Here is a 23,105-nt window from a genome sequence, read left to right as displayed (position 1 = left end):
GACATAGATATAAACGGTTCCAAATTTCAGGGTCAGCTTAATATTCCTAGAGTAGTTTTTCTTCGTTCTTCCTCTTTTTTTTTTTTTTTTCTTCCTCTTTTAAAGTGTTATCTTTAGTGCCGCTAGGGCAATCTTTCTGTCTTTGCTCAGCTTTCTTTCACATTCCGAACTTTCCTCCAGGTGTTTTCACAAGCGACACCATATTTTCTGTAGCCAGTCGTCCAGCCACCTCTTTCACAGAGAAGACTGAGGATTTTAGGCCTCTGTCCTATAAACATCCTTAGGATATCTGTACCCACCCTTACATTCTTCCCTTCACTATCTTTGTCCATGCTGTTCGCTCTGCTTGTGAGACTCTTCCCCAGTTTCTACCCAGTCAATCATTCTACCCATATCATCTTGAGAGATACTCTTGTCTTTCAAGAGGCTTGTCTGTTCAGTGTCATGATCTATTCTCAGAGCAGGATATTCAGTTCTAACAGTCCCACAGTGATGTTACCTCTTGTTTCTTTTTCATTGTCTTTCTACCCAAATGGTCTTCAAAATGCCACACTTCTAACTTAAGATTCAAGAATTTCCCAGCAGGTGTAAATCTGCCTAACGGACCCAACTCCACCTAATGGATCTGTCTTTTTTGGAAAGACATAGGATTTCTCATCACTGTGTTCCAGCCCTCATCTGAAATAACTTCGTCTTACTGTTCTCTAAGTCAGGTTTTAAGAAAATGGGGTGACTGGTACTTGGCTCCTTCTTGAGCTCCACACGCTGGATCGGGTTTTTAACTGGGTTGGTAGGAGTCTGTGGGTACGTGAGGCAGCTTGAAAGTCGCTAACCACAGACTCACAGCTAAGTAGGTAAACAGTGCTGTGCGATCTGGAAGTTCTGCAGGCTGTGTCACGGGGTAAAATGAGCGATCGTGGAGGTTCGAAGGGGATTGCAGCCGTGCAGTCGAGAGATTGATACGAGCCGTCAGCATCTGAGGGAGAGGAATCTGGTACGAAGAAGAGGAGTAAAAGTGGCGCAAGCACTGAACCATGTGCTCAGAAATGGCTAAAACGGTAAATTGTACATTATGTATATTTTACCACAATTAAAAACAATAGTGTAAGTAAAATGAAGTTCTGGGGTGAGGGAGGAGCAGCAGAAGACTGTGGCTAGGATTTTAGGGAGGTGGGGAGGCAGGTGGCAAAGTACGTTACTACGGGACGCAGCAGAAAGCTGGGGTGTTGAATTAATTCAGGCAATTATACAGAACAGAAAAGCCAGAAAAATTCCCTCTTCCCTCTTTTTAGATCACGAGGCTACTGAGAGGTAAAACTGTGCAAAAGGTTAGCTTACACTGTGTGATGATCACAGATGAGCATGAGTGCTGATGGACTGTTACAAACTAGCCTTGCAGATGGCCATCTGGTCTCCTAGAGAGAACAGAAGACTTACCCAATCACTCTCGGTCCATTATCACTTTAGCCATGTCCTGGGCCTCATTTTGGGGTGTTACTAGCAAGGAGTGATAAAGGTCAATAGCAAAAAGCAGCAATGTTCATGCCAAGTAGCTTGATGAAACTGACGTTCCTTTTACTCCTCTCTCTTCTCATTTTGACCATCTTACCTGGAGGCCTCCTTAATATACTGTTTGCTCTCTTTCAATATTTTTTTTTTAAAGGAGCCTAGCCAGATCACACTACCTCCTCAAAACAATTTGATAAGAAGGGGATGAGGCAGACCACTGGCAGCTGCCCCTAAGGTCTCTGTGTGCCACATGGGGCGACAGTTGCCAAAGGGCGTTCTTGATGTGGTTATTATACAGGTAAAAATAAATCCTTTAATAGTAAATTAATTAGTTAGTGACTACTAATTAATGAGGGCTACCTACATTTTAAAAATAGAATTTATTAATAATATTAACACTCTGGTAGAAGTCGTTTCTCCTCTTGGCTCTTATGTGTGAAGCAGAGCTGGCACCCAGCCTCTCTGAAGCAAATGGACGAGTAAAATTGTAGCGTTTCCCTCCAATCTTTTGAGCCAAGAGGGGGAAATTGTGTACCTTTTTCTATCCTGTTTCTTTGTTCTTCCTTACCTCTTGATTGATCTTGTATGCTGTTTCTAGTAGACCTAAGTTTTAGAACGTAGGTGAATTTTGTGTTAGTTGGAGACATTTCTATGTAAAAACGTGAAGGTATATTAAAATAAATGATATTAAACTTGGACTTGCAAAGTATCTGAACAAATAGGAAAGAATGTTAAAAGAGCAGCAGTCTACACCTCCTGGGATATATATGGTGAAACAGTAAGTTCTTTCCACGTAGGCAATGCCTGTCATGTGGACAAAGGCCCAAGAAAAGTTACATGCACGGTCGGGTCATTTGCTGGAAGATGTAAATAGGTCATATGGGCTCCTTCTCTTGAATTCAAGAATTCCTAAAGTGAGTTTCTACTTTGAACAATCAGTTCTGAGCTGCAAGAGTCATAAAGAGCTCGGGGACTTCCTGCTGCAGCAGGTTAGAGCAACAGAGTGTGACGATTCCTAACGCAGCTTCAGCCGCCCTGCCACAGAGCCTTCAGACACTTCAGAGGCCTTGCTTGGCCTGGAACTCAGGGATCCTTATCTCTGGGAGGTACCTGATGTTCCAGAAGGACATAAAAGTTTTCTACAGTTTTTCTTTCTAGCTTTCCATTAGCCCAGTCTGACCCCCCTGATCCCAGTCTGTGGACTTAGCTGCCACCTCCTGGGTCCTGGGCCTTCCATTTCCTGTGATTCAGGATAGCCACTCCCCCTTCTCGTCATCTGTGTTTCTCCTGGAAAAGTTTACAGCAGTTAATGGGTCCTCGGGTTACGGGATGTCGATAATGTTCCTGTATTGCCTCGCTCCTGCCCACACTCATAAGGAACTGATGGTGGTCTCTGAACTGTTCAGTCACTCATTTACAGAATCTTGATTTACTCTGTAGTGGGTTGGCCACATCCATTTTGTCTGTCTTGAGTAACTGAGCAGAAGCCTTTCTCAAGAGGGGGTAATTATGAACCAAATTATGTGATTCCCCCACTTAACGATCCTTTCAATGACTTCCCTTCGCATCGAGAATAAATCAAACTCCTTAAATTAGCCTTCTCTGCCTGCTTCTTTAGTCTCTCATCTAGCTGGTGAGAAGGAAGCATCTATGTCGAGACCTGCCGTCACCCACGAGCCTTTCCATGACTGCCTGTCACCCAGTTACTCCCTATCACATGATCTCATTTTATTTTTTTCATAGCACTAACCACATCTGAAATTATTCATTTCTCCTCTGCCTCTCCCAAGTAAGTGCCTTGAGTAAGTGCCAGGATCTTATCTGTCCTGTTTACTGCCTACAAGAGTGCCTGCCTACAGCAGATGTTCAATGTATATTTGTTGACTGGAGATTCTTCTTTTTTTCTACCTCTTTAATGAATTAATTTATCATTGATTTTAAGCTAAAACAGCATTATTACGAAGAATATTATAGTACTAGATTTATTATTCCATTCTTTCTAAATATCAAATCCCCTTCCTTTCCTTAAAATTTAGAAACTGCTACATATTATCTTTCGATTTCATTTATTTGTATCTATAGTTTATGTTCTGGACTGGTAGCTTCTATTCTGGGAACACCCGCTGATGTCATCAAAAGCCGAATAATGAACCAACCGCGAGATAAACAAGGAAGGTAGACAGAAAGTCTTCAGTATCCATGGATCTGAATGTCTGTAATAATATTGTTCTTTAAAGACCCTTCCCTGTATTTATTCTTGATGGAAATGTATTTTTGTGTTTACATGTGTTCAACCAGGAAGTTGTTTTTATGCAGTTACCTGCTTTGTGTCTGATGGAAAAGTACTGTGCCTTTGGGGAAATAAGCTAATTTACCCATCGTGTTATTTAGACACAAGGTGTTCATTATGACCTTGTTGTTTTCAAAGAGTTTTTGAAAATATACTCTGCTGAGAATTTCCAGAGCACTTCCTTCAGAAGCTTATGACTTAGAGGTAACATGGGTAATTTGACCTGATATAAAACAGTATGTTCTCTCTGGAAGAGATCGGGTGGAGTGAATTCTAAGTTATCAGACCAAGGATGGGGTGAATCAGGAAACTCAACCTTGAAAATATCTTTAAACCCGAAAGAGGTGCTCTCTATATAAAGAACCACCAATATTATTTTTTCTAAGCTAGCAGAAAATAGTTAAGTAACTTTTCTTAGACCATTTAAACATTCTATTTATACATCTATTTACACATAAGAAATTTAACAAAATTGTCTTCTTTCCTTTTTAGGGGCCTTCTGTATAAATCATCAACTGACTGCTTGATTCAGGCTGTTCAAGGAGAAGGATTCATGAGTCTCTATAAAGGCTTTTTACCCTCCTGGCTGCGAATGGTAAAGTTAGGTTTTTCCTGCCTTTGTTTTTGTTTTCTTTATATTGATTCTTAAATCACTTTTCCTTTCTAAATATTATCCTTTTCTCTTCTGGCTTTTGGCATGGTTCTGCCCCCAATCATGGTTCTTTCTTTCTTTTCTACATCTCTTTTCATTTTCTTTTACCTCCAAGTCCCTTGGTAGATTAAGGTAAAATAATTCAGTTACATCAGAAATGAATAGGTTGATATTATGTTGTTGGAAAGCCAGTAGATAGATTGTTCTGAAATGTAAAGCCTTTTGCTATTTAGCCAAAATATTACACTTTGAGACAGGTATACAGATTTCATTACTAGAGACCATTCCTATCAAAATGTTACTGTTTCAAACAAAATTAGTTACTTTGATGATAAATGTTGCATTACCCATTAATACTTATCACCACAAAGCTCTGCTTAGGAAGAAAACATTATATAATTTTTATTTGGTCTAGATGCTATTTTTTATTGAAGTGAACTAAGATGTAGAATTAGATAGACTTATGGAAGTAACATAACAAATATAATAAAAACAAGGTACTCAAGTATTTGGTAAGTTTGAACATATTTGAAAGAATGGATGAGTTATGGGTTTAGAAATTCAAACAATCAATACTTTACACAATATGATATAATAATATTAACTGAGCACCTACTCCATGCAAAGCCCTGTACTCAATGCCTGGCTTTGGGATGAACCTAAGAGTCTCAGCCCCTGCTCCAGTGCTGGAGCTTCCAGTCTAGGTCAGGAGCTTCCAGTCTAGGTCAGGACAAACACTGAGTAAGAAACCAGCAGCAATGAGTGGAAGAGTCGGGGGCATGGGGTGGGGATCCCTGGTGCTATCAGAATATATATAGCAAGTAAGGACAGCCTAGCCTGGGAGATTAAGAAAACCTCCTTGGAGAATGGACTTCTGAATTGAGATGTGAAGAATGAGTAGGACTTTGCCAGGTCAAAAGGGCAGAAAAGAACATTCTAGATGGAGGAACTAGATGGAGTGGACAAAGAATATGACACGTTCAAAGAACTGAAGAAAACCCAGCTGTCCAGGGCACGGAGACGTGGAGGAGAGCAGCACAGGGTGAGGCCAGAGACAGGCAGGGGCCAGATCAGGAGGGGCCACAGGACCCCTGAGAGTGAGGGGCATTGGCTTGATGACGTGTGCACTTGTAGCAAGACCATTCTGGCTGCCATGCGGGTTGAGGAAAGACCAGGAGTAGTGACAGATGACAGGTAATGATAACTTGGACTGGAATATAGCAATGGGGACAGAAGAAGATAGAATTTTAAAATATTTAGAAAGGAGCTAAAAAAGAACATGACTGGATGGGGAAATGGTTGGAGAAGGCAAGGAAAAGTCGGGCTTCATTCCCAGATTCCTGCCCTGAGCAAACAGTGATATAATTTCCTAAAATGGGGACCATTTGCAGGGAAGAAGATTTTGTGGTAGAATGACAAGTTTAGTTTGGATATGGTAAGTTTGGGATACTCATAGGTCATCTAAGAAGAGACGTCTAGATGACTAGCTTAATATATTGGCCTGGATCTTAGAATCACGAGGATGGAGATAGAGATTGGAGCACTGTCTACACACAGATAATAACTGAAGCTTTGGGGATAAATGACAGCACCAAGGGTAGTAGGTATCTATCTATTAACATGAAATTAATAGCCAAAGCCCTTGGCAATATCTGATACAAAAGCATACCTAAGTTGTGAAATACAATTTTGATTGTCTTGATTGTACCTTGAAGTTATCTCAAATCTGTGGCTGTTTAATGGAAAGGAAGATATTGACTTGGCCTGCATGAACCAGGCACTATTACAAGTGCTGGTAATACCAAGAAATAAGATGTTTATTTTTTTTTTTTTTTGCGCTAGAGGAGCGTACAATGTGATGGGAGAAGATAGACACGTAAGTAGTTAAAATTACAGAAATTATGAAGCTAATATTACTAAATCACTTGGTATATGGCCAGTGCTATGCTAACCATGCTCTCAGATTAACTCACTGAATTCTCCCAACTATCTATTTAGTAGGTTACTATCATCTCTCTCTTCTATAGAGGAGGAAACAATAGCGTAAAGTGTCTGAATAACTTGACCGGTCCGGGTGGTTAGTAACTGTGGAGGCAGGGACTCAAACCCAGGCAGTCTGACTCCAGAGGACATAGTCTTACTAAAGAGGCTACCAGTGCTGTGAACAAAAGAGGAGAACGCAGGTAGTGGAGTAAAATGGCTTGAACTCTTTGGGAAGTCCCAGAAGGCTTCCCAGAGGTGATATTTGATCTGAGCTTTGAAGGATCAGTAGGTGTTTTCTTGATCAGTAGGTCAAGAAAGGCATGAGGGGGCCACATGAGCAGGGGCACCAAGTCATGTCTGGTGAACTGCAGAAAATTCCGTGCGGCTGGACAGTAGGTCCTCAGCGGGCAGGTGGTGGGAGGGAACGCTAGAGGAGCACTTAGGGACCAGGCTGAGAAAGATCTTGGGGGGCAAGTTCAATAGTTTAGGTGAAACTCTGCAGGTAGCAAGCATCTGTTTGAACATGGAAGCCATGTGCTAAGATTTGCTTGGGGACAAGACTACTGTGGCAGCAATGTCAAAGCTACACTGAAAGCTAGAACGCAAGAAAGGGCGTTTCGGCAGTGGTCTAGCCAGGAGATGATTGTGGAAATGGAGAGGAGATGGATTCCAGGAACATTTGTGCTTGACTCCACAAGACTTAGTAAATGATCAGATGGGGAAAGGGAGGGAGAGAGAGAAGGAAATGGGACTTTGATGTTTCTAGTGTGAGAGACTATGAGGACGGGAGAGACCACTGATGAAAAACAAAATCGGTCAGGAGAAGTGAGGGGCAGGGAGAATATCACGTACAAAGGAGCGCTGAGACCAGCTGATCTGACCCATTCTCTTTATACGTGAGACTCACGAAGTATAAATGACCCCAAAAATGAGTGCTTAATATATGACAAGCTCTGTGCTAAGCTCTTTGCACACATTAATTATTTTTTTAAGTCTTACAAGAACCTAGTAGAATAGGTGGGGTTATCCTCCTTTTTCAGATTAGAAAAACATGGCTCAGGGTATATAAGAAACTCGCTCAAGTTCACGTAGCTAGTATATGGCTGAGCTGGGAATTAACTGCAAGTTTGTTCAACTCTAACTAAACCCATGCTCCTAACTAAGACAGTATACTGAATTTCTCAAGATCCTACAGCTCATTATAGAAGTTTTAAAAGAAAAGAGACAGGTCGTGGTGATGGAGAAACGTTACCAGAGACAGGCTGGATTACCACCAAAGATGACCAGGGTGGCACTGCCTCGTTGATCTATCACAGTGCAGAACCCTGAGCTTAGAAGCCTAACTCCTGAGCACTTCCGAGTAAACTGGCCTTGCACATACAGATACCCTTCAGCCCAGCTCGTTGAAACCGATGACTGGACCACAGTGTTGGCTCAGCCACACTGAGACATACACTTGGCTAGTGATCCAGATGCTGAAGTCCTCTGGACAGCTAACTTCAAGCTATATGGGAGCCAAGTTATAATCAGAAGTTTGCTTGCTGAACACAGAACAATAACAGAAGAGCTTATTTGTGAACTTAATATTGAAAAAGATACACCCAAGAGCACTTATGTGTTGAGCCCCACAGTAATAGGAATGGAGAAAAACTTTTTTTTTCCAGCAGTTACGACAACGTGGGTTCACATACACTTGGATTATTTTCGGTGGTGCAACTATGCCAGTGAGGAAAAAACAAGTAAAAGCATGTACTGGCCACACGCGCGTCTACGAAGAGTCTCAGTATATCCCGTTTATATACTATGCGTGCTACTTGGCTATATGATCTTCCTCTAACTCCTCTTCAAAACCCAGCTAAACCCAATCCCAGTTCCTTCCACTAGTTAGAGAAAATATGACCTCGCTTTGCTCAATCCCTGATGAATATTTATTTCATTTGCATATAGTTTGGGTGCTATGAAGAAGTCTGATTACCAGAGCAAGTAGGAATGATTGCCTAGTCCATTCTTAACTAAGACCTCTGCTTCTAGATCCAACTGCAGTCATATCCTTGGCTCACTTCATTTTTATTGTCACAAGACTGGTTTCGTCACAACTTCTTTATTTTGTCTGTGTCTTCGTACATTTCACTAAGATGTCTTCTCCTAAATCCACTATTATATTCTCAGTCTACCAGTATAACTTGCTCAATATTTCCAAACACGAATGACATAAATATCGCTTTACAAACTTTCTAACCAAATACATTTTACATTCTAATTGCTTAAGCTTATTTCTCCACTCTAATGTGATCAGAGTTCCTCTCTGATCAATATTACCCATAACCTATCAACCAAACCAGATGAGAACTGGATCCGAGACACACTTTCTCTGATGGCTGCTTCCAGTGTTTCCTCTGTGATTTTCCCTCTGTGTCTTTAGCGTTTTTATCTTCTGTTATTGAATAATCCTCATTCCCTTATAATTCCTTTTGGCACAGTTACACCTTCATAGTCAGTTCTTTGAGTTAAAAGCCCTTTTCTCCATTTAATGTGAATTTTTATATTTATTAGGTGATACACCAGGTGTTGGTTTTATGACCTAGCTCTCAAAGGATAATCTTTCATCTTCACTTTCAAGTTCTTAAGTGCCCCCTTGTCATGCTCCACATGTGAACTACACGTAGAGGCGAGGAGCCCAGCCTAGAATTCAGGCACGCTGAGCCCTAGCCTTTTATCCAGTAACAGTCAGTAAAAGGAACCCTGGAATGGAAGCCAGAAGCCCATGGTCTAGCTCCACAACGTGCTAACAGGCATCTGATTGCTAAGTCTTAGTGTCCTCATCTGTAAAATAGGGATATCAGTACCTTTCCTTTCCATTGTAAATGGTTCAGAGAAATCTGTGAGAAATAAGACATGAAAATGCTTTGTAAATTATAAGGTGCTCTACAAAGGTGAAATACCAAAATACTTGTTTTCAGCCTAAGTGGATTCAAAATGAGTTCATCATTCAAAGATGTGTATGCATATGTGTAGAAGATTTATAATTGCTTTGAAATATGCACTAACTTCTTTGATTAATCTTTCAGACCCCTTGGTCACTGGTGTTCTGGCTTACTTATGAAAAAATCAGAGAGATGAGTGGAGTCAGTCCATTTTAAGCCCTTAAAGATGCAGCCCTTAAAGATACAGTGTTCATTATCATTGAAATGCGGGCATCTGCAACATACACCCCCTATTATTTCTACCTCTTTAGGAAGACACCTTACTCCACAGAGACTGTGATTTATAGGGGGCAGCACTTTATTTTTATCTGGAAACCCACGTTCTCTTTGACTCCTCTTTTTGTTCAAAAGCAACCTGATTGGATCACACAAGGCCTCCCAATGAGACCCAGCCCAGTGTTTTCTAAGGAAGAGTCAAATCCCGACCACTTACCTTGAGCAAGAAGATTTGACCTTCGAGATGCTATTCTATGCTGAAGAGCTTGCTTAGAGGAGGAAATGCCAGAAGGGAGACAGCATCTTAGACCTGAAGCAGACAACAGTAATGTGGAAAAATACATACGTACATAATGACCACGGAACATATTTAACCTGTCGTGTCAGTATTTACGACTGAAATTTGATAATTCACTTTTCTGTTGCCGTTAAAGTGTGCATACTTTAAATTAAAGGGAGGTGAATGAATAAACATTTTGAGATTTCCCTAGTGTTGAAGGAAGTTGATGTACCTTTTCTTGCCAGGAGGATGAAAAAGAATCAAGTTGAGATGATGTTTGGATCTCAAGGGAAGAAGCCGTTTTCCGTCAGTGCCCTGTCGTTAGTTGATCTGTGTTCACTGGTTAACTCGCCAGCACACAGGCTAAGGACTTCCTGACAGCCACCGACCACATCTTGATGAAAACAGAAAAGAGTCTTTGCTTTGTGACATATCCCATTCCAGCTTGAATTTGTCGCTAGCTCTCAAGAATCTCAATATATGAAAAACGCAGTTTATTTGATTAAAGCTCGAGTGGACAGGTCCTTGTAGTAAAGAAACATCTGTTACCATCAGCCTCTCAGTGGCACGTTAACAGCAAAGCTAAGATGAAGTCAGTCGACATAAATCCTTTCTTAATCTCCCCTTCCCTAACGCTTAGGGTCCTAGAGAGAGAGAACTCAGAAATCACACTAAAGCTGTCTCTAGCCTGAGTCTTATTCAATTTGACAAAGCCTCCTGCCTAAAAAGTGATAAGTATAAACTGCTTATGGTGTACAGTTTTGTCTCCAATCACTAAATCACATCCCTTTTCTTAGAAAGGTGAGAGATTTCTTCAGATTCACCTCTATACCACCTGTTCCCCGCAACCTCAGACAGTGTGCATTTCTGGATGGATGGCTACAGTTATGGGTAGAGGCTGTAACTGTCAAAATAGGAAAACCCCAAAAGCTCAGACCCAAGAAAGACCGTGGAGCCGAGCAAACAGGATTTATCATGGGCATGAATGATGTGGAACAGAAAAAAGTTTACAAGTACCCTGTGGTTGCACTGATGTATAATCGCTGCCATTTAAGAGGGGAAGTACGCTTTAAGATATATTTTAATGTGATGCACTAATATGCAGTGGTTTATCGTTTTTGTAGAATTTACAGAATGTGAAGTTTAATCTCTTAAAATCTTTCGGTGGTCTACTTTTCCATTGCATTTGTCAGTCTGTATGAATTGAGTTGTTAAATATATTTAAAATAATATTATGTACTTAGGTTCTCAAGTGTTCTGTATTAGAACCGCTTTAGGAAACTTTGTTTTTTGTGTGTATTTTATACATTTTTAAATCAAGTACATATTGGATCAAAATAATTATATGCAAACTGGACCCTGAAAAACTTTATTTAGCTTTATTCTTTGAGGGGCTTGAGGTAAAAACATTGCTTACATAGTGAGACTATTCCTTGGTGTCTGGATTCAACATGAATAATTGGTTTTTTTTAACTGGAAATGACTCCTTAGGATGGTCTGGTTTAATTCTTCCATTGTCTAAGTTAGGAAACAGAGGCCTAGAGAAGTAGAGTTGTTCATGCTCATAACTTACTTAGTAGCAGAGCCAGGATAAAGATACAGATCTCTTACTTATTATTACAACTGACAGTTATTGTACCCTGATTAGGTACCAAGTAAATGCCTTATGTTATCTTCACAACATCCCAGCCCAGTGCTATTGAATCTTCCAAAAACAGATTTTTTCTTTATGGCATTTCCTGTCTTAGACATGTTAAATGAATTTGAATTGCCTTTAGCATACATTTTAGAATGGAGTCACCATACTTTAGCTAAAACATAGAGACCCTCCAGAATCTGACCAAATCCTGTAGATCCAACACATATATCCTATCACAGTTATACTTTTCCAGTGAAATCATTTTCATTAATGTATCTTGGAACTTCGCTTTATTTTACCAACTTGAAATCATCTTGTTCCTCTCCCAAATAACCCACAGTAAGTAAAAAGAAATAAAATTTCAGTAATTTTGTGTCCATACTGAAAGACAGCCATTTCAGCCCACTTTCTTATAATACAACTGTTGGTGGTATTTATCTTCAGCTCAGTATTGATAATACTTAACCTCTGAGCTTCCTTTGCTTAGCTTCCCCATTTTTTCTCTTCACAAATGATTTTTTTTTTCTCACTGAAAAATATACATGTTCTTATTTTTAATTATATACAGTCCTTTGTTTTTTATATGTATAAGTGAATTAGCATATCTATCTAAATAAAGAGATAACATTTCTTAAATTCACTTTTAGTGAAGAATAATGTGTCTTTATCAAGTGCTCCAAATCCTATTTAATTATAAGCCACTAGAGGTAGGACTGTCTTGTTTTTATATAAATCTCTACTCTCATTAGTAGCATTTCTTTGCTATTAGGTACTCAACAAAAGTTACATATGATGTGAATCAATTAATTTTGGCTTCATTATTTTAAGATCTGTACCTATCATAAGACTAGTCTGAAATTTCTTTCACTTTGCCAAGAAAAAAAGGAAGGAAACAAATTCAGGGAGGTTTTAAGTGTAAAAAAAATTACTTTTCTGTCATCTTCAAATTTTTAAGTATAGCCATTTATGTACAATTGAAATAGTTATACATATCCTTTTCTGTTAATGAAAACAGATTCCCTCAGGACCTCCATTGGAAAAATGTTTAATACTTGGTGGTTAAAAACATTGAAGGTGAAAATATTTGATTCTCTTCTCCCCAATTAAATCAGACCTCTTTAAAAATGATTACCAAACAAATATATATTATCATTGAATGCCAGGTAATGTGGAGGAAAGGCTGAACATGCATTCTCAAGACCTTTATCCTATTTTGGGTTCTCCTCCTGATAAAGTAGTATAACTATGATCAAGTCCCTTCACTTCTCTTCTCTTGATGTCCATTTCTTTATCAGATGAAGTGACTGAACTCTAGAATCGTAACTTGCATGTAGTTGAAGAGAGCCATTATATGAATGTCATGTGAAAAAAATATAGGATTGAAAAAAATTATTGGGATTTGTTGTTTCCTGGATTTAATGAATTCCTTGTGTTTTAGGATGAGGAAAGTTTTATTCAGGCCTTACAGCAGAATACAAACTTTTTATGTGGCTGGAAATCCTTCCTTCACCTAGTAGCAGAGTTCTCTTCCTTCAGGCAACCCTGGACACGTCACCCTGCAATTCACCTTCAATTACTCCTTCACACACACAAGAAAAATTAAAATCTTTGACACTATATACAAGACCCTCTCAACCTGGCTTCAACCCATTTTTCTAAGCTTTGCATATTACTCGGTACCTGCACCTTACCACCTTGCAAATTCATTGCCCCACTTATTTCTCTGGAGATGCTCTTTACGTGGCTGCTTCCCAGGCAGTGTTCATTCTGTGCTGTCCGCCGAGCTCTCCTCCCGTCACTACCACCATTCATCTTCACCTTCACTGGGGAAGTCCTACTTTAACATCTAGAATGATCTCTGAAGACTTGAACATCTCCAACACCTCCATGCTCCCATTGCTTCTTCTGTGGATGTCTGTCTGCATGGATGTGTGTCTGCCTCCCTATACAAATGAACTCTCGCAAGCAAGGGTCACGCAATACATCTCTGTTTCTCTTTGAAACTTCACACAGAAGTCAATTAGAAGGTATTTGTTGAATTCAGAGATTTTTAGGGGTGGAAAGAAAAAGAAACATTTATGTACCCGTGATTAAGCCATATGTTGTTTTCCTCTTACCTTCAGAATAATTGTGTCAGGTCAGTAACACTCAATTTCAAGAGATTCTTTACCATGTGCAGTGCTTAACTGCATTTTCAAAAGACCTGTGTCTTTAAACATATGTAATTATTATAATTTTAAATAAGTATTCATCAGTTTAATAGCTATTCTACAAAAATCTAGAATTTGATAGTTTTAAATCATACAAAATATTTGGTTAGTCAATTAACAGTTAATAAATATGTGATGAGTTTATATTATTCATTTTAGAGTGTATATGAAAATTATATCACTATTTGTATGTACATTTTACCCACTCGAGTGTTTTATTATTTATGAATCCTGAGGAATATGTGATTATTTTTCTCTCCCCATACTTTACCCCCAACAGGCTGCTGTGATTGTCAACAGCAGCAGGATCCACTTTGAAGGTTTGATAAAAGCAGATGAAGATGCTTAAAGATGTCTGTTTGCTGAAAATAACTGGTAACAAACAGGAATATATGTGAGTAAATATAGTGCATCATTCTGATTTTTAAAATAAATGTTTTAAAATGCCTAATGAGTTGTGAAAGGTTTTGTTTTGTCCTAGTGTGGTTTTGTCCTGGTGTGCTTTTGAGTTAAAATGATAATAACAAATTTTAGAGATGATTTTTAAATGTTAATCTTTACTTTTCAGAATCGAAATAGAAAGTACCTTAATTTAGAATGTCAGACTTGAAATACATTAGCAAAAAAGAACACCTATACCTTGTCGCTATAAATTTTATTTTATGGGTACTCCCTATTAATCCAGTTCTCCTTATTAATCCAGTTCTGCTCTGACTAAAAGGGATGGGTAACTAATAGTTACAGTGATGGACATGCTCACTGGCTACAGGTAAAAGACGAAAATAAAATTGACATTAGTTAAACGTTGGAAAATTAGTCCCTTCTTTTCTGACATCATATTCTACTTTGATTACCATGATACCACTCCCTCCTGTCACTTATATTTTTGTTTCTCCTCATCAGTCTCTATTGGCTGTTTCTTTGCTGCCAAGTCCTTAAATTTTGGTTCTTCAAGGTTCTGTTCTTGGCCCTCTTCTCAAAATTCACTCTTTCTCTGGGAGGAGCCACACATTTCTCTGACTTTAGCTACTACACTTGGGCTGGTAATTCCCAAACACATACTAGGCAGTCAGTAGATGGTAGATGTTACCATCATCTGTGTTTCTGGTCCTTACTGACTTATCCAGCTTTACTCATGTTTTCTCAATTGCCAACTTTATCTCTCCACCAGGATGGCCCACAGTCCTTGTGAGCTCAAAATTAACAATATTAAATCAGTAGTTTTTGTTCCAATCCTTTCTCACCGCCCTTTACAATGTACTCTTCTTCCAGAAGTCTCTCTTGTGCTACACGCCTCGTACTGCAGCCAGGAAACCTCAGGACATCCTTGACTTCTCATTTGTTTACTTACAGTCCAAAATACTTAAACCCATTTATAAAAAAGAAAACTACAGACCAATATCTCTTAGGAATATAGATGCAAAAAAAATCAGTGAGCACCACTTTACACCCATTAGGATGGCTATTACTAAAAACATAAAAAACACCAAGTGTTGGTGAAGATGTGGGGAAATTGGAACCCTTGTGCATTGCTGGTGAAAAAATAAAATGACACAACTGCTATACAAGATGGTATGTGGTTTCCTCAAAAAATTAAACATAGAATTATCATATGATCCAACAGTTCCATGTCTAGGTATAACCCAAAAAATTGAGAGCAGGGACTTGAACAGATATTTGTACACCAATGTTCATAGCAGTATTTTCACATAAACAAAAGGTGGAAACAATCTAAATGTCCACTGACAGATGAATGTATGAATGGGTAAATAAAATGTGGTATATACATACCATGGGATATTATTCATCCTTAAAATAGGAAGGAAGGGCTTCCCTAGTGGCGCAGTGGTTGAGAGTCCACCTGCTGATGCAGGGGACATGGGTTCGTGCCCCGGTCCGGGAAGATCCCACATGCCGTGGAGAGGCTGGGCCCGTGAGCCATGGCTGCTGAGCCTGCGCGTCCGGAGCCTGTGCTCTGCAACGGGAGAGGCCACAACAGAGAGAGGCCCGCGTACCGCAAAAAAAAAAAAAAAAAAGGAAGGAAATTCTGAGACACACTATGACATGGATAAATCTTGAAAACTTTATGCTGAGTGAAATAAGCCAGACACAAATTAGCATGTATTATATGATTCTACTTATATGAGATACCTAGAATAATCAAATTCATAGAAACAGATAGCAGAATCAACATTGTGAAAATGACTACACTACCCAAAGCAATCTACAGATTCGGTGCAATCCCTATCAAACTACCAATGGCATATTTTACAGAACTGGAACAAAAAATCTTAAAATTTGTATGGAGACACAAAAGGCCTCGAATAGCTAAAGCAGTCTTGACGGAAAAAAACGGAGCTGGAGGAATCAGACTCCCTGACTTCAGACGATACTACAAAGCTACAGTAATCAAACAATATGGTACTGGCACAAAAACAGAAATGTAGATCAATGGAGCAGGATAGAAAGCTCAGAGATAAACCCACACACCTATGGTCAACTAATCTATGACAAAGGAGGCAAGGATATACAATGGAGAAAGGACAGTCTCTTCAGTAAGTGGTGCTGGGAAAACTGGACAGCTACGTGTAAAAGAATGAAATTAGAACACTCCCTAACACCATACACAAAAATACACTCAAAATGGATTAGAGACCTAAATGTAAGACCAGACATTATAAACCTCTTAGAGGAAAACATAGGAAGAACACTCTTTGACATAAATCACAGCAAGGTCTTTTTTGATCCACTTCCTAGAGTCATGGAAATAAAAACAAAAATAAACAAGTGGGACCTAATGAAACTTAAAAGCTTTTGTGTAGCAAAGGAAACTATAAACAAGACGAAAAGACAACCCTCAAAATGGGAGAAAATATTTGCACACGAATCAATGGACAAAGGATTAATCTCCAAAATATATAAACAGCTCATGCAGCTCAATATTAAAAAAACAAACAACCCAATCCAAAAAAGACCTTAATCGACATTTCTCCAAAGAAGACATACAGATGGCCAAGAGGCACATGAAAAGCTGCTCAACATCACTAATTATTAGAGAATGCAAATCAAAACTACAATGAGGTATCACCTCACAGCAGTTAGAATGGGCAGCATCAGAAAATCTACAAACAACAAACGCTGGAGAGGGTGTGGAAAAAAGGGAACCCTCTTGCACTGTTGGTGGGAATGTAAACTGATACAGCCACTATGGAGAACAGTACGGATATTTCTTAAAAAACTAAAAATAGAATTACCATATGATTCAGCAATCCCACTACTGGGCATATACCCAGAGAAAAGCATAATTCAAAAAGACACATGCACCCCAATGTTCATTGCAGCACTATTTACAATAGCCAGGTCATGGAAGCAACCTAAATGCCCATCGACAGATGAATGGATAAAGAAGATGTGGTACATATATACAATGGAATATTACTCAGCCATAAAAAGGAATGAAATTGGGTCATTTGTAGAGACGTGGATGAATCTAGAGACTGTCGTACAGAGTGAAGTATGTCCGAAAGAGAAAAACAAATATCGTATATTAACGCATATATGTGGAACCTAGAAAAAATGGTACAGATGAACGGTTTGCAGGGCAGAAATTGAGACACAGATGCAGAGAACAAACATATGGACACCAAGGGGGGAGAGCGGTGGTGGGGGAGTGTGACTAACTGGGAGATTGGGATTGACATGTATACACTGATATGTATAAGATGGATAACTAATTTAAAAAAAAGAAAATTACAAGCCATACACTGAGAGAAAATATACACAGAACACGTATCTGATAACAAAACATGTACCCGGAATATATAAGAACTGTTACAACTCAAAACTAAGGTGACAATACCTTTAAAAATGGGCAAAGGAGTTGATCAGATACTTTACCAAGGAAGACAGATGATGGCAGAGACACACATGAAGAATATTCAACAACATTAAAAATTACAAATTAAAACCACAATAAGATACCACTACAGACAAGAATGGCTAAAATGAAAAAGCCTGACAATATCCAGTGCTGCTGAGGATGCAGAACAGTTTATATGTTGTTGGTGGGAATGTAGAATGATGGTATTCTGGAAAATAATTTGACAGTTTCTTATAATGTTAACATACATTTACTATATGACCCAGCAATCCTACTCCTAGTATTTACCCAAGAGAAATGAAAACTTACGTCAACACAAAAACATGTACATGAATGTTTACACAGTTATATGGATAATCACCCCAAATTGGAAATAATCTGAAAGTCCATTATCTAGCAAATAAATGTATGTCTATACAGTGAAAAACTATTCAATCATAAAAATAAACTATTGATACAAACAACATGGATGAATTTAAAGGCATTATGCTAAATGATGGAGGTAGACACAAGAGGCTACAAACTGTATGGTTCCATTTATATGAATTTGGGAAAAGGCAAAATGATAGGGACAGTTGTTACGAGGGACAGACGTTGCCAGGGACTGTGGTTGCCAGGAACTGAGCCCATGATGGAGGGAGGGGGTAATCTGCAAAGAAGCATTAGGAAACTATTTGGATAATACAAATGTTTTATATTTTATCTGTGATGGTATACCTTTACAACTTTATATATTTGTACATTTGTGGTGATGTGCATTTATATCATATAAAAATGCACACTGTATACTGTATACAAATATGTAATTGTGTACATTTGTCAAAACATCAAACTACACAATTTAAAAAGTGAGTTTTACTCTATGTAAATTATGCCTCAGTAAACCTAATTTTAAAAAAATCTAATTTAAGATTTTTTAACCTTTAACTTAGTAGAACTAAGAAAGTATTTTAAATTTTTATTTTATTTAACTACTAATAACTCTAGTTTGTTATATGCGGGCTGTGATGGGACCTTTATCTATATTGTGTCATTTAATCTTCATAATAAAGTTAGGTATAATTCCATTTTTATAGATGAGAAAACTAACTTAGAAAAGTACATTGTCCATGTCATCCTGCGATGAGAACCAGGGACTTTTTATGGGGTTTTCTGCATCTCAAGTATTTATTCAATGCACACATGTTAACTGTACTTAAATCATGCTTCAGAACTTTCCTATAAGGTCTGTGTCTTAAACCCATTTTCAGATGTGGAAAGAAGAGGACAGATAAATAACTTTCCTTGGTTTGCTCCTCCTACTCTAATTGACCCCGTATAATAGCACAGTCTTGAATTATTTGTGTGTGTGTATATTCTAATAGAACTTTAGCTATGGACACTGAAATCTGAATTTCATAGAATTTTTTTAAAACTTCATTTTGAAATCATTTTAGATTCACATAAAGTTGCAAAAAATGTCCAGGGAAGTCCCATGCACCTTTCACCCAGTCCTCCCCAATGATAACATCTTCCAATCTTGAGTAACTGTAGTATACAATCAAAACCAGCAAAATGACATTGGTATAACCCACAGATTCAGATTTTACCAGTTTTACAAGTGTGTGTGGGTGTCTGGTTCTATGCAATTTTATTACCTTCTTAAATTCATATAAACCACCACCATATTCAAGACACAGAACAGTGCCCTCTTGCTATCCCTTTATAGCCACTCATCCCCTCTCCCCTCATCCCTAACTCCTGGCAACCACTAATTTGTCCTCTATCACTACTTTTGTTAATTCAAGAATAGTATATAAATTGATTCATACAGTATGTGATCTTTGGGGATTTTTTTTTTCTCACTCATAATTCCCTTGAGAACCTTCCAAGTTGATCCATGTGTCAAGAGTTCATTACTCTTCCTTGTTATTGTTGAGTCATATCTCATGGCATGGATGTACTATGGTTTGTTTAACCATTTACCCAGTGCACATCCGGGTTGTTTCCAGGTTGGTGTTATTAGGAATATAGCTGCTATAAACATTTATGTAGAGGTTTTTACATGGACCTAGTTTTCATTTTTCTGGGATAAATGCCCAGGAGTGCAATTGCTAGGTCATATGGTAAGTACATATTTAGTTTTTAAAAAGTGGCCTACCATTTTACATTCCCACCAGCAATCAGAATGATCCAGTTTCTCCACATTCTGGTCGGTGTTGATATTTATCACTGTTGCTTTAGTTTAGTCATTATCCTAGGTTGTCATGATATATGCTTGTGGTTTTAATGTTTTTCCCTAATGGCTAATGATGTTGAACATCTGTTCATATTGCTCTTGCCATCTGTATATCCTCTTCAGTGAAATGTCTCTTCATATCTTTTGCCCGTTTTCAATTTTGTGTTACTGTTAAGTTTTGAGAGTACTTTATATACTGCAGATACAAGTCCTTTGTCAAACATGTGGTTTACAAGTATTTTTTCCCTATCTTTCCTTTTAGCTTGTCCTTTCATTCTCTTAACAGGGTATTTCTCACTTAAATAATTTTTAAAAAATATTTATTGAACAGTAATCTTCTAAGTAAGCATCTTTAAACAGGGCTAATTAGTGGTTAGAAACTACAGAGTCTAAAGTGTACGTGTTTCTGCTTAGAGTTCTCCATATACAGATATGATAGCACAGAATAAATGATTCATATGTTTTGCCCAATTTCTCTGCATTTTTTCCATAAAAAATGCTGAAATAACTCACAATATAGTATCCAAATATCTCTCAGAAACATTCTAAGCCTCACCTTATCCTTTTCTCTTTTAACCCTTAAATATTTGTAAAAGGATCGGATTACTCCCTCTCACTTTTTCTGAGGCCAAGGCCCTCAAAGCCTAAGAGGAGGGAAGTTTTGTGCTTTCATGTTAGGAAATCATCATTAATTTATTAAGCTTCACTGAGGTTGTAAATACAAGTCATATATAACAGTTGATACCACTTCTTCAGACTACTGGTGTCTTATTAAGGAATTTTTTTTTAATTAAAAAAAATTTTTTTCGCCGCACCACATGGCTTGTGGGATGTTAGTTCCCCAGCCAGGGATCAAACCTGGGCCCTCGGCAGTGAAAGTGCGGAGTCCTAACCACTGGACCGCCAGGGAATTCCCTAATTAAAAAAAATAGAAGATGGAAGTTTTTTTATTTTTTATGGAACTCAAGATATTTTGCTTAATAAAGTATGGGAAATATAGAGCAGGAGTTTAATCTTCACAGTGCCATGGTCCGATTTTTTAAAGATCCCTGTCCAGCAGCAGAGCAAGACAGAGCAAAGTAAAGCTACCTATCCCAGTTGCAGCAGAGGCAGGACACTGGAAATATCTGGGAGGATGTGAGGAATGGCTCCGATCAGCCCATCAGCTACACGATACACCTTGACATTGAGGATTAGAGGCTCTGAGTTACAGAAAAAGGGTGGGGAGCAAGTTAAACAGGAAACAGAAGTCATTTGCTTAGATTGTTGTCTACAACGCTGTGGTCTCTGTAAGAGCTGCGTTATACAGCTTGAACTGAAATAGAAGATTAGTTGAAATCACGATTCCATGTTGGATCAAACAATCCCAAATGACAGTAAGACCATTTTATAATGAACTCCTTTCTTCCATCATCAAGGATATAGTGCCAGATTATCTACTTTTTTGTTGTTGCTAAACATTATTGTGTGCTAATCAAAAGTCCAGCACTGTGTGGGGCACTGAGAATACAAAAATAAATGAGAAGAGTTCCTGCTTTCAAGAAGTTCACACTCTGGCAGAACAGAGCAAAAGGAAACAATTGCAAGATGTGATAGATAATATAATAGAGGCATGTAAAAGGGGGGAATAATCAATTCTGCCTGGGAATAGTAAAGTCATGAGGAAGACACATCTGAGCTAGAACTTGCTAGATGTGTTTAAACCAAATGTTTATTTTTCTTTCATTATTATTGTAAAACATTAGAGAAAATTTGGAAAATTGAACTGAGTTTTCTAGGATGAGTTTATCAGGTAAAAGTCTAATATTTTAGAGAAATCAAAATCATTCTTTCATATATTCATTCAGCGAGTATTTATTGCCTCAGCCCCCTGCTCGATTCCAGGAATGCAACAAACAGTTCTTGCCACAAGGCGCTTTCAAGCTGGTGGGATGACAGAGTGATCAAAGACAACTGCCACACAATGTGAAACTGCATAGCAAGCACGGGAGGCTTTGGAAGCACCTGGCAACCTCTAATCTGGATAGACTGAAGACACTGAGATTTACACTGTCAGGCCAGGGTTATATTAAGCACTGTCTTGATTTCATCTATTATTAAATTTGATGACATTTCACAATGTGAAAAAGTGAAGTGGAAAAGTATGAGAAACCCCTAGGACTGTGCCTAACTTCGCCAATGAACAAACATTTCAGCACAAATGTAGTAATTCTGGGAGTTACGCCTAGTTTGCCTGCACTTTTCCATTCCCCTTCCCGTTGACAAACAGAGTCTCCTAAGGGTTACCTTGGTAAGATTTAGGTGGGAAAAAGAACGACAGTCCAGCCAAGAAGCCCTCCGCCATAGCAGATGCAGCAAGCGTTGGAAGTCATGTTTCTTCCAAAACTCTTGACCTCCTTCTCTGAGCCCAGTTCTGTGCTAGCTCCGTGCGTAAATGAAGACTAAACGCCTGCAAAGTGGGCAAACGATACAGCAAAGAAACTCACACCGGGTAATCGTAGGGAAAGAAACATTTAACAGTCTTCATATACTCTCATACTTTAACCCTTATCACAACTGTATCCATCCAGGCGATCAAACAGGTTCCCAGAAGAGACGGTCAGCGACCTGCTCGAGGCCACAACGCTGAGAGCACACAGCCAACGCCCTGCCCCGGGGGCGCAAGCGCCACCGCGCGGCCCGCAGCGGGAGAGCGCCGGGCCTCCGAGAATTCCGGCCCAACACCCAGAACGTGCGGTGGGCGCCTCCGTTTCTCCTCCCCGGTTCTTCAATGGCTAGCACCGCGCCGGGCTCGCCGGGCTTCGTCGGTCTCAGCCGGGCGGCCGAAAAGGAGGTCCCTGCGTGGTCTGGGCCTCGCCGCCGCCCCAGGCCCGGCCGACTCCCTGCGTGCTCCAGAGTCGAAGGCGCTCTGAGAAGAGGCAGGTGGCGTCCGGATCCCGCCACGTCTCGGCCCTCGAGGCCCCTTCTGCGCCCCCCAGCACAGGTAAGCAGGTCCGCCCGCCGCCCGCGGCCAGAAGCCGGGCCACCTCGCGCTACAAATGCCTGCGCGGGGGCGCAACCGTGGGCGGTTGGTCGGGCCGCAGGGTCTTACCAGTCAGCGCGAGTCCGGGAGGCCCGGAGGCGGCGTTGCGGCGGGGTCGCCCGGCTTGGTGTCCTTCCCAGTCCGTGTGTCCTGCGAGCCCGAGTCTGCGGGGCTCTCCTTCCAGCGGCGCGGGGGCTTCGCGGGTCGGGCGGCGCGGCAGAG

General features: G+C 39.5%; 1 protein-coding gene across 5 annotated transcripts in view; it reads left to right on the top strand.

The window, feature by feature from the left end:
* SLC25A27 (solute carrier family 25 member 27) overlaps window positions 1–14,681 on the top strand; it is a 29,956-nt gene extending 15,275 nt beyond the window's left edge. The window contains exons 7-10 of one of the 5 annotated variants that reach the window (XM_073810648.1): window positions 3,592–3,684; window positions 4,292–4,394; window positions 6,294–6,327; window positions 14,044–14,681. In XM_073810648.1, the coding sequence (XP_073666749.1) occupies window positions 3,592–3,684; window positions 4,292–4,394; window positions 6,294–6,323 (226 nt within the window). In that variant the 3' untranslated portion in view covers window positions 6,324–6,327; window positions 14,044–14,681. Of the gene's footprint in view, window positions 1–3,591; window positions 3,685–4,291; window positions 4,395–6,293; window positions 6,328–9,502; window positions 12,194–14,043 lie in introns of those variants that run through there. The other 4 variants (XM_033864126.2, XM_033864127.2, XM_033864125.2 and 1 more) reach the window with 4 other exon arrangements.
* Window positions 14,682–23,105: the final 8,424 nt, after the last annotated feature.

Source organism: Tursiops truncatus, chromosome 10, assembly GCF_011762595.2.
Source record: "Tursiops truncatus isolate mTurTru1 chromosome 10, mTurTru1.mat.Y, whole genome shotgun sequence".
NCBI lineage: Eukaryota > Metazoa > Chordata > Mammalia > Artiodactyla > Delphinidae > Tursiops > Tursiops truncatus.
The sequence above is the reverse complement of the archived record's forward strand: the minus strand, read 5'-3'. Positions and strand labels throughout refer to the sequence as shown.